Source organism: Coturnix japonica, chromosome Z, assembly GCF_054131305.1.
Source record: "Coturnix japonica strain WE chromosome Z, WE-NBRP24, whole genome shotgun sequence".
Lineage (NCBI taxonomy): Eukaryota > Metazoa > Chordata > Aves > Galliformes > Phasianidae > Coturnix > Coturnix japonica.
Window position 1 is genome coordinate 31,256,635 of NC_140702.1, and position 12,404 is coordinate 31,269,038.

General features: G+C 42.4%; 1 protein-coding gene across 12 annotated transcripts in view; it reads right to left on the reverse strand.

Annotated features, from left to right (window-relative positions):
- The window catches only part of PSD3 (pleckstrin and Sec7 domain containing 3), a 142,021-nt gene that overhangs the window by 78,203 nt on the left and 51,414 nt on the right, over positions 1-12,404 (reverse strand). For all 12 annotated transcript variants that reach the window (XR_004305693.2, XM_085530102.1, XM_085530104.1 and 9 more), the window contains one exon: positions 10,755-10,844. Coding sequence is in view for 11 of the 12 variants with exons in the window: in XM_085530102.1 (XP_085386228.1) it covers positions 10,755-10,844 (90 nt within the window). In the remaining variant the exon portion in view is untranslated. The remainder of the gene's footprint in view (positions 1-10,754; positions 10,845-12,404) is intronic.

Consider the following 12,404-nt stretch of genomic DNA (forward strand, 5'->3'; position numbering starts at 1 on the left):
ATTTTAGAAATTATCAAGCACACTGGATTGATTTGCATCTGTAATTGAACAACAGGAATTTCTGAGGGAGAAAAGAAGTGGGCTGTTAATGTAAAGGCAGAGAAAAGTAATTTCTTTAAGGAGAGACTGGTATGTCTGTGCAACACCAGCAAAAAAATTAAAGCTGTCTGCACCCAATGCAATCTCCAGTTGAGGCAAGAAGATATGGCCTTCTCTTTGATAAGAGATCAGCAAAAGAGTTGGTAGCCAAGGAGCAGAACAGAGATGTTTGGTTGGCACTGAGCCAGAACAGCGTGGTGATATCACTTGGATAACCTTAAGGGCAGTGACCCTATTCATGGATACCTTCTATCAGCATCTCTAACGTGCAAACCATAAGCTTGAAGGTGAACTTGAAACTTTGGGCTAAAGCAAATGAAGGTAGGGTGGGGACTGGGAAGCAGAATCTCTACTATTCTTTCCATCCCACTTTTTTTTTTAAGCTATACAAAAGCTTTTCACCTGTCACAAGCACTGAAGCAGACTACACCAACCATGTAAGTAACAGGCAGTCGTGCAAGCTTACTGTGCAATAAACACTTTCCCATCTTTTCTTCCCACCAGTCAGGTTTCCCTGGCAGGCCAAATTTACTCAGTCCTTCCTTTGTCCTCCTAATGTTATTCAACAAATCAAAAACAAAAGAAGAAAAGCTATGGAATTCAAAGTGAAATTTAATACTAGCTTTTAAGGACCAAACCCAAGGACCAAGCTATTCTGTCTGAAGAACTGCAATGTCCTTAGACAAACCCACAAGAATCCATTAGTATCATTTAAGCCTGATTCCAGTGACAATACCATCAACAAAAGCTAACAAACAAAACACGTACACACATCAATTACCTAAAATATACTCTCAAGAGCCAGTAATCACATATTTGTGCAGCACAGGAAAGCAGCAGTATTTAATACTGCCTTTATATACTGTTGTTTGTTAAATAGACATTAAATCTTTTGTAAAAAGATTGCTTTTCTTCTTCCTTCATGCCTGGTTGTTTGGTTTTGTTTTGTTTTTTTCCTTCTCCCCAAAAACAGATGTAGAGGGCAAAGTTAATTCTACTGGATAAACTGTTTATGCATGATGGCTACAGAACTAAAGCTCAACAACTGATCAACGTTGACATTATTTAACTGACACAGCAGTGATATTAAAATAATGATTTCTGAGGTCTGATAACCAAGGGGAACTGACAACCAAGATTAAATCTTAATGTCTCCCACTGCAATCCCTGTTAATAGCAAAAATACTGGAGCAACAACTTTGTTTCTACATGCATAAGCAATCAGGTCAACACGGAAAACCAACTGTAACAAGTTTTACGTATGGAGACAGAACAATGGACATCAACTGAAATTTTCAAAATTATTCACTAAATTATCCACCTCGTTTCCCCCACAAGATAGTTCTATTTTCCACTTTCCACAGGATATTATTACCTAACATTTACAGAGACCAAGGCTTTACCTCAGTGTCAGCTGATTAACCAGCAAAAAACACTTGTTGATGTCCTCAAGAAAGAGCCTTTTGCATTTCATATTGTAGTACTTGTGTGGCATACTCCAAAAGAATCCCTGGAGACGACTCTGATTTCTCATACAATACAGAAAGTAATCCTTACAATAGAAACTGGTCAAATTACTACAACCTAAAAGGCTATCCCCTGTCAACTAAGCTATTGTAAGTGCACGAGCATGTACTTTGAGACCACCTCAAACAAAGCACATAAAATCATAGTACCATAAAAATACAACCATTGTTCCTATGAGCCCACGAGGGTAACTTAAGATTGTATGTTTTACTTTATACAAGCAAGCTAAAAGGCTTGCAGGCTGACTTGCAGTCACAGATGGTAAGGTTTACCACTGGCTTTTTACATTACTAAGTCACTAAAAGCAGGCTGAGTGATGAAACTCTGTTGGCTGATGGGGATTACCAGTCAATTCTAGAACCTCTGTTTCTCAGAATCCATGCTATATCTTGAGCCAAAATAAATTGTTCCGAAGATGTACTGCCTTGCTGAGAACAATGGGAGAGCACAAGTTTAATGGGAGAAGCTTTTTTATAATAACAGAAATGCAAAGAAACCTTGCCCTCTTTACAGTGATTAGCATTACAAGCAAAAGGATGCAGTTACCCATCTTTAAATTCTTCACAGCATACCACAAAACAGCTCAGCATTGTGGACTAGGGTCCCACTGAGTTCCTTGGTCAAGCAGCATAGTCTTAAGAGGAAAAAAGTTCCTCTTCCTGCATCATATTTTGCAAACTAGGGTCTACTGCAAATACGGCTGGCAGAAATGAATGGAGGCATATAATAAGCATCAAGTCACAGAGACCACCAAATTCCTTAAGTTTAAGCTGCCAAATGTATCTATAGAAGAGAGCAGCATCCCAAGGAGATCTAGAAATCCCACCCCCCTTCTCCACCCGTCCCCCCCCACCCAAAAAAAAAACCAACCAAAAACAACATTCCTAAGTGGCTGTAACAGAAACCCCCAGTAAGGCAAATTGAACACAGTTGCAAAACCAACTATCAGCCACAAATAACTGCTGCAGGGAGCACATTACAGCCAACAACTTAAATAAACCCCTCACCACTCAGCACTCTCCTGGAGACTGCATTAAAAAACAGCCCTTCCTCAGTGCCTCCCTGTGATTCAGACAGCAAACACAAAAACAACAACAAATCCAGGCCACTTAGAGAGCCACTAAAGTTTCACGTGGGTGTTGCCTGCATTGCAAGCCTTGCACTGTGGAAGAAGCAGCCCACAGAGGATAAATAGGCACAGCCTCCAGCATCCCTGTCCTCCACCAATGCATACGCCTATGAAGGCATGTCTGACTTGCCTCAGCTGCAGGAGCAAGCCAACACAGCCCTCACAATGCCTTCCAAAGCCAATCGGTCAGCAGGGCAGAAAACATTTGTCTTGGATTTCCCTTGTATTTTTACCAGTATCTTTGAACTATGTTGTCAACCAAAGAAGTAGGACCTAAGAAGGAAACTAGATGTTCCATTTAATATCAAATGAAATAAAAATTAAATACATATATATATAAAAACATACATAGAAAGTGACAACATAGAACATTTGCCTGCAAGGGTATCTAGGTCATAGAGAAATCTCATGTCATTGCCAAAGTCTGATGACTAACAGAAGGTAGGAATACCAAAGATTTATGGCAATAATTCCCAAACTGGTGGAAGCAATGTTTTCTCCTTTTTCTTTTCCTTTTCCTTTCCTTTTTTTTTTTTTTTTTTTTTTTAAATATGGTATAAATTATATTCCTACTCCTCCTTCCCTCAAGTTGCTGTACAGAACTAAAATTTCAAGCAGATCAGTGGGTGGAAGATCAAAGAATGTTTTTCAGAATTTGTTTTCTACCTACATGGAGGTGGGAGTAATATGTCATAGGGACCAAAATGTATGTGTGACATTGTATTAGAGATTTCCCAGCTCAAAAAGAGCCTAAAATTCCTTCTTTAAAGTGGCAGAGCACAGCACTGCTGAAGACTACCATTCTCTATCCTTCACAATGACAGCACAAGAAATGGGAAGCTCCACACAGAAACGTTTGTCCTTGAGAGCTGCAAGGCATTTTGGTTAAACCAGAGAAGAACTGACATCCTTGGCTACCCAACAGGATGGAGAAGCTAAACACCAAATGATTCACTCGCCTGATCAACTTGTACAAAATACTGCTGAGACTGCCTCCACGGATGAAAATCCCTTCCTCTCCCTCCCCAACATTCATTAGGAGCCTGGTATTGAGCCATGTAACTGCAGCTAGTCCTAGCAGAAAACTCTTAGCCAACTGCTAGGATTTCACTTCTTGCTGACACAGAAGCCTGGTGGGCTAGATGAAGTCTTCTGAATAACAATCTGAAAGCAGAGATAAAAGTCTGGAAAGGAAAAATACTTCAGAGAGATGCAGGCCATGAACGCAGAAACAGACTCATCTCAAAATGCCTACTTCCTAGCAAAATAAGCAATGCCTCACACAACCCCCAGACCACACAGATGAGCCATCATTCCTGCATCACCATTGCAAAATTTTACAATTTAAGTCCATTTGAAAATTTCACCTTCCCTCCTCAGACACAGGAAGTCAGTGGAGCACATTAGACTTCTTATTATCTTACGTCACTTTCCTAGATGTATACCTGAGCTTGTTCAGGAGAAGAATATAGTTTTTGGGTTTTCAGTATTATATGAATTGAACTAAACTCCTGTAACACAAAATAAAACAGATGTGCATGTCGCCTTGGGCAAAGGAGTGTCAGAATCCACGTTAATAGCAAAACTTAAAGCAACACGCACATCACCGCAACTTGGCTTAATTGACAGTTCTGCAGAGGCATGCTTGAGCTGGTTACCATCTCTACAGAGGATAAGCTACAACACCCATCATCACATGCCAAAGCAATCAAAGCTTATCGCCGCAGGAAGGTCCTGACTGAAGATGGAGGAAAGCAAAAGCAATCCAGGTGTTCCCTTCAGTCACTGTTACTGTGGCTCTTTGGTGATTGAAAGGAAAGTATGTTTTCACAAACAACTGTTAAAGACAAGGATTAATGGCTTTATCCTGCGTTCTCTGACTTTTATACCACTGGATTAGACTCGGTTGTATCCTAGCAGCTGAAAGAGGCCTTCAGTAACAGATTTTTCATTTCAAACATAAGAAATGGCTGCCCCAGAAACATTATCCCCGCAGAAACATCTTAAAAAGGAAAAACTTCATTCTGGAGGGGAACCAAGGAGGTAAGTCCTGATTCCTGCCAAGCAGAATTCTGGCTCTTCTAGCAGAGCACAGACATTTTGTCCCCTCCGCCCCCACGCTTTGCCCACAGCTGCACACTGCTCCAGCAATAAACACTGCCCCTTCTGGCATGCTGTTACAAACTCTCTTCTTGTGAATTTATCAGGCTCCCTTTTCCATTCAGCAACAGCAGGAAGATGGAAATTCTTTGCTGAAGAGCCTTAGCCACAAAATGGAATTGTAGATGAACAATTAAGAGCATTCAAAACAGTTTGATCAGTGTGATTTCCTCTGAGTAAACAAGAGGGGACAAGAAGTTAGCTTACTGATGCTTATTCTTCTCCAGCAAACACCCAAAATGATGGGAAAGGATCAAGCAAGATACCTTGTCTTTTAATTGACTGTTTGCCTTGGCTGATTTTTAAGCAGGGAAAGAGAGGAAGAGAGATAGGAGGCAAAGACTAGCAAAAAAAAAAAAAAAAAAAAAAAAGTATTCCTTAATTAAAGTACAGGGAACTGACAGTAAAATGAGATAAACTCTACCTTGCAGCTTCTATAGGAAATTGCATATCCCAAGAATCCTGATCAAGAATTAATATCATTTAGGATATTAAGGGAGACTGGTTCTTCAGAAGAGTTCAGCACCAGTGACTCCCACTTAATTTGGTCACTTGATTACAGCTCTTCTTCGGGAGATAAAGCCCAGCCAAAAATACAGCCTTTGAGAAAAAAAAGGTATTCTATGCAGGATTGGAGTCTTATCTCCATCAGCAGTCCCTACTGGGACAGCTCTAGCCAAGCCCCCATCAAGCAGCCCAGCCCCTTCAGCTTGGTGAGGCTGCCTGACGTGCTGTATAAGAGCCACCACATCCACCGGAAGACATACGGCCGGGCACACCCTGTGTTCAGTGTTCCTCCTGGGGGACAACACAGCCACCAAAGTCAGGAGCAGCAGCGGTGTTGCAAACATACAGACAGCAGACTCCAAGCAGCTCCTTCCAATGCAACCCATGCAATTGTGTCACAACAAACTCCCATGATTCTCCATATACAAGTTATCTTAGGCGCTACAGATGCCAAGGACATTTAAACATATACGGACAACACAGGCAGCTGGTAACTTTGCACATGGCATAACAACCAAGTATTTTTCCTACAGTGGAAAGCATCATACAATCTAAGTACTGCCTAACAAATGCAGGAATCCATTTCTTCAGAAATAACTCTTTGCACACTCTGTGGGATTGGGTTGCCATTCTTCTTCATGTAAGAAAGGCCTTGTTATTGCTCCCCTGTCAGAACAAGATGACAAGAGGAAGACACAACAGCCATCATTTTACCAGCACAGCATTAGGTAGGACCGCACTGCATGTGGGAAATGAAGCATGGCCAAAATTAGACTATTTCCAAGCCACTCGCACAAAGTGGAAGAAGACAACAGTTACATAACAGAGTACAATCAGCAGAGATGATATGACTGTATCAGGTTAAAACTGGTATGAGCATGAGGAGGAATTAGCCTGCAGTAAACTAATCCTGCAGTGTAGGCAGGAGATTCCCAATATTCCCCTAGAGTGATTTCATTTCCCTTCAAAGTTGCTTGATACAAACCATGGCCTGCCTTTCTGCAGGAACAAGCAAACAGTGATCTGGTAATGGATTCCCTCTGGCTAACAGCCCACATATTGGGTGCAGTTGTTATAACTGTTTGTGATGCGTTCAGCTCACCCTCACTAATGGAGGTGCAGAATCTCTCCTGCTTTCTTCACCTTCCGCAGCAGCACAGAATTTGCAGTAGCTAACCTGGAGTTTAAGGTATATTTGCGTTGAAGTTATTACTACTGTGGATGAGTCCCTTTGTGTTTCTTGATCTTGGTAAAGTCTGTCACTTGTCTCCATCTGTAAATGCTGATAACTATGCCATTCACAATCTGCCTTTGGGGTAAGCACTGAGCCCATCCTTACCAGAGTACTGCTGCACCAGCCAGAACATGGGTAGTCACAATTCTTTGTACTCACAAGCCCTTGCACTCCTTCCAAGGCTTAGACTCACCATGGCAAAGGGACCTTTGCTACAGAACAAAGCTGAAAAGAAAACACTGCTAGTAATTCAGGAATATCTTACCCAGCTTGATATGTAATAAAATTATTTGTATGCCTGGAGTGTAACAGCTCAGAGTCAAAGGACAGGAGTTACAAAAGGTTTTCTTGATTTTGAAAAAATTCATTTCAATAACCATAATCTGCCTGGATTTAAAAGGCTTGATTCACCTTTAACACCAGTCAGCCCCACAGAGATAGTTCTGTGATCCAGTGAATCACAGCTTCGGATACTGCTTCTTATTTACAAGGAGCTACTCTCACTTTGAAGGTACACAGGAACCCTGGAGTAAGCATAAACTACAGCACTCAGGTCTACATGCACTGACAGCATGTAATGAAAATCAGGCTACTATCTCTTACTTCTGGTCTTTTCTAGCAGCTGATGGCAGATTAATGTGTGACAGACGGTCAAACCAGAACTAAAATGGAATATAAAGGAAGGAGCATTTATCTGTCCGCCTGGCAAAGCACTGAATATATGAATACTGCAAGCAGATCCCATGGGGAGCAACACACTATAAATAAGAGGTTTGGCATACTTGCCACTATGGGTCCCAGCTTTAAAGGAAACCTCAGATCCAACAGAAGGAGGGAGAAAAAAGAAAAAAGAGATGAGCCGTTGTGCAGATGGGCATACAAAAGTGAAACCGTTTTCACTGTTAATGAACAGACAAAAAGACACACAGTGAGTGAAACCATATTAGCATTTCTCATTTCCCTGCTATCCAGAAGAAAATCCCCATTCCAAAGCACTGTCATTGACACTAAGAATCAAGGTCTGAACTACAAGGCCTGATGGTGTTTACCACAGTGGCCTTTTTGTTGGGGAAAAAAAATTAAAAAATAAAATGAAGGTTGGGTCCTTCATGGGGATAGCAGGGAAAAAGTGCAATCAGATCTCATATCCAAAGCTTTCTGAAGCCAATCATGCATAAAGGAAAACAGAATCTCCTCACATGTTCATATATGCCACTGAAAGTCTTTTTTCCTATTCAGGCAAAATAAGCACCCAGGGCTACGCACAGTGGAACTAAGGTCAACTATAGCAACTGACCTGACTCCAGCCTGCATGCCCTCTGTGTTCTGGATAGCTCAAGCAGGATTTTCAGCCCTGACTGACTGTGTATTGGACCCACCTCAAAAACTGCAAGGCAACTTCCAAGTCCTGGATGAATGGCACTTGCAAGTCACTTGTTAAGACCTCTCCCCTCTTCTTTCAATTCCAGCATTACTCAGCTTTGCTTTGGGGATTAGCTGTGCAAAGCTGCAGACTTTATACAGTGGTGCAATGCTCATCTCAGAGCCACGAGGCAAATGCAGGAGCACCAGAGGCAGTAAAGCACAATTACTTCCCAACCACATCGTGGGTGTTAGAATCTCGCTCCCGCAGGGGCACACTGCCACCCTGTGGAAACAATCCTTCTCTCGCAGAAATTTTGTAGGGCTGCAGGGAATCAGCCAGCAGCCTCAGCTGCTTGTCATTAGCTGTCCTGCTAATGCACCAGCAAGCCAAACGTGCTTCAGCACTGTGCTGAAGCAGGGCTCTGTGAATTTAATTTATTGACACTAATGCAAATTTAATTTCAGCTAAATCTTTGTAATCATACATATAGTGTCAGGGTAGCTGCTGTGGACACAGTAATGTAGCAATTGAAATGCACATTTACTGGCACTCACTCTGCTTCCCTTCACCAATAAATTAGTAGAACAAGGGACAGAACATCTAGAATATCTTCAGACAAGTCAGATGACAGACCAAAGCTGGGTCATCTGTCATCTGTCCCCAAAGCATCAGGGCAGCATGCAGAGAAGGGCAGAACATCTCAAATGAAGCAGGATGCTGAAAACCAGGTTTCTTCCATCCTACTGCCTCCAGTACATCTTGGGTCCCATTCTATTGCTCTCAGTGGTTCTGGCAAAGAGCCAGTCAGCCTCAGCACCAGTCTGAAGGTCAACAATAAACACCAAGATTCAGCCCCAACTGTGTACTTCTGTCAGCAGGAAAATAAACAGCAGGTGAGAATCAGTGGAAATCTCTCCTCAGTACACTCTGAAGGTTATTTAAACACAGCCTGGAGACCTTTTTATTCAATAAGGGCTGCAATTAGCTTGCAAATTAATCTCAACGCATCTCTCTATGACAGAGCAAGAAATGAACTTCCGTGAAAAAATATTAAGTGATGCTACTGACAGATGAGCACTGCATTCAGATTTTAAAGATAAAGACTTGAAAACTAATAACAAGGGATTTGATTTTACATTCCCAGTTCCTTTCACTGAATCACAGAAACACAGAATCACCAAGATTGGAAAAGACCTCCAAGATCATCCCATCCAACCAGACACCTACCACCAATATTTCCCTACTATACCACATCCCTCACTGTAGACCCCACACAGTTCTTGAACACCTCCAGGGATGGTGACTAAGCCATCCACCTGGGCAGCCCGTTTCAGCATCTGACCACTCTTCCTGAGAAAAAATTTTTCTTAATATCCAACCTGAACCTCCCATGGTGCAACTTGAGGCCATTCCCTATCTCTAGCTAGACAGGAGAAGAGGCCCACCCCCACCTCACCACAACCTTCCTTCAGGCAGTTGTAGAGAACAATAAGATCTCCCCTGAGCCTCCTCTTCTCCAGACAGAACAATCTCAGCACCCTCAGCCACTCCCCGTAAGACTTATGCTCTAGATTCCTCACATTTTTGATGCCCTTCTATGAACATACACCATATGAGTGGCCTATACCTGAACCGAGTACTCAAGGTTCACCCCACACCCCCCAGTGTTGAGTACAGTGGGATGATCACTTCCCTGCTCCTGCTGGCTTGCAGTACACTTGATACAAGGCAAGATGCCACTGGCCTTCTTTGGCCACCTGGGCACACTACTGGCTCATGTTCAGCCAAGTGTCAACCAACACCCCGCTGGTTCATTTTTTCCACAAGCCTGTAGTGCTGCCTGGGGTTGTTGTGGCCAAAGTGCAGAACCCTGCACTTGGTCTTGTCCTCCCAAAAAAGCTGGAGAAACTACCAACTGCCATAAAACAAAGTCTGCCACTTATGGTTATGCAGGCTCATCTGCAATTCACAATAGGCCTTACAAAACCCAAAGAAGAGGCACAGCAGCTCTTTTGATTTACTTCAGTAGGGTTTGGGTCAGATCTCAGATTCAGCAACCTCTCATTATTATTTCCATTACCAAAAAAAAATTATGGACTCTGGTGTATGCACTCCTCCCCTCATTCAAACAGATTGCTGTTTCATGCCAACAATCACATAAAAAGAGAAATGAAACATTCTCATTATTATTGACAATGAAACAAGATTCACCCTTTTCAGCCTCTTTCGCAGTTCTTCAGATTTAACTTCTGGCATAAACTTAATGAATAAAACCTGAAGCAAAGCAGTCTGTACCAGACAGCACATTGTAATCTGAAATTACATCTGCTCCAATGTGAAAACCCCAAAGTACCTTTGATGAAAAAACATTCGCCTTCCAGATACACAGCTCAGGATTAGTCCTTACATATTCAATAGTCAGAACCAACTGGCTGCTTCTCTCTGATTTAATCAAGAGACAGCAATCTGGGACTGCATGGCCACCTGAGCTTCTAAGACATATGGCTCTGAAGCTAGCCCTATTGAAGATAGGTTTTGCCTGTTCATGCTGCATGTAGCCTCAGTCAGGTTCAAGAAAAGGCAGAAGGAAAACAATAGAATTTGCATTGTATATATTGCATATACTTCAGGAGAGGAAACACAGTCCATCCTGTTTTACATTCAGAAAACACAAACAGGGTGTGAGCTATCTCACTGATACTGAGATCCATGTTCCGCAGTTCATTTCTTACCTTCAGCAGTCCTTTTTGGAAGTCTTTACCATCGTTCATCCCCTGGAGGTTAGCAATGAATTCTTGGCAGGTCATCTTTTTCCCAATGTTCTGGAAAGGATGGCAGAGAAACAAAGCACTATAGCCATGCTGCTTTCTAAAATGACATAAACATGCAACACCTCAGATAAATTACATCTCCCAGCTTTAATTCAAGCCCAAGGCAGGTGTTACTAAGAAGTCATTCCCAACATTACTCATAGGCAAGCATCTCTGTTAACTTAGTTGGAAAAGGCAAGGTGCACTTGGACCCATCTGGACAGACCAATCTGAAAAGAAAAAAGCTAAGTACTCGAGGGTGATGAAGAGGGTGGTGCTGAAGCTCACTGGTATATTCATCATACCTTCCACCCCTGTGTTTCCAAAGGTTCTATCAGCCTCTAAGAGAAAATATTTACTTGATACTGCTGTGAGGCACAAGGAAACAAAAAGCTGAGTCCCTTTCCAGACCTTTCTCTAATGCTTTCCAGTCCACCAGTAGCAACTGCCTTGTAACAGCTAGATACACAGAAGCAGCCATTTTCTGAGTCACAGTGCTGAGATTAAATTCACAGGGAGCTGATGTCATTGGAGGGTCAGGGGTGTGTTAGAAAAAGGTTCTTCACCAGAGGGCAACAGGCATCAAACAGGCTGCCCAGGGTAGTAGTCAAGGCCCCTGTTACCAGAGTTCAAAGAAGTGTTTGGACACCTTCTCAGACATAGAGTTTGAATTTGGGGCAGTGCTGTATGGAGCCAGGGGTTGGACTCAATGATCCTTGTGGTCCGTTTCAACTCTGAATATTCTGTGATTCTGTGACATTTCCAAGTAATTCTTTTTCTTTCTTTCTACCTCATTCATTGTCTGAAATTACCCAGCAGAGCCACAGTCATAAAGTAAATGGCTGCTGGTCCCAAATCTCATCTGGAGGCTTGAGGTTGCCTTTAATTCCTCTTGAATCCCAGTCTCAGTCAGCCATCAGAAAAAGTGTCTGTGCTAGGTCTCCCTAGTGCCTTGAGTGCTAGAAGCCCCAAATTTATATGTGGGGAGCCTTGTGAGTGGGCAGAAATGATAATATCAAATTGATGAAAAGGAGTCACAAGAACAGACATAGTAGGAGCAAAAGGAAATCAGGACTCTGACAACCACTGTATTTTTACGGATGCCAGAGAGGACAAGGTGAGTCTACTCCATGGTATACCTTAGCTGCAGAATAAAAACTGACTATAAACTTCTAGGTCAGCTCAGAGCTAGCCTCTGTCAGGCTACCAAGCTGCAAACCTCCACCTATAGTACTGTGTCCCAATAAGCAGTACGAACTGCACTTGCTCCCTCTGACTAATAAAAGTGCATTACAAGGTACCTGCCTTGTTTCTGCATGCAAAACAGACTGCTTACTATCCCCTTGAGGAAGCAGCCTTTCAACGTTATGTCCTCTGCCCTGCCTTGCCAACAAAATGTGAAATATTGACAACCTACAGTGGAAGAGCTTTATGCAGACAGAAGTGAAAAGCCAAGAAAGGGATGAGTCAGTAATACAGATTATTCAGTGTTACAGCTACATGATTGCTTGGGCTGCTCATCTACTGGGGATGACAGAGGACTGGGGAAATCTGGAAAATCACCAGACCTTG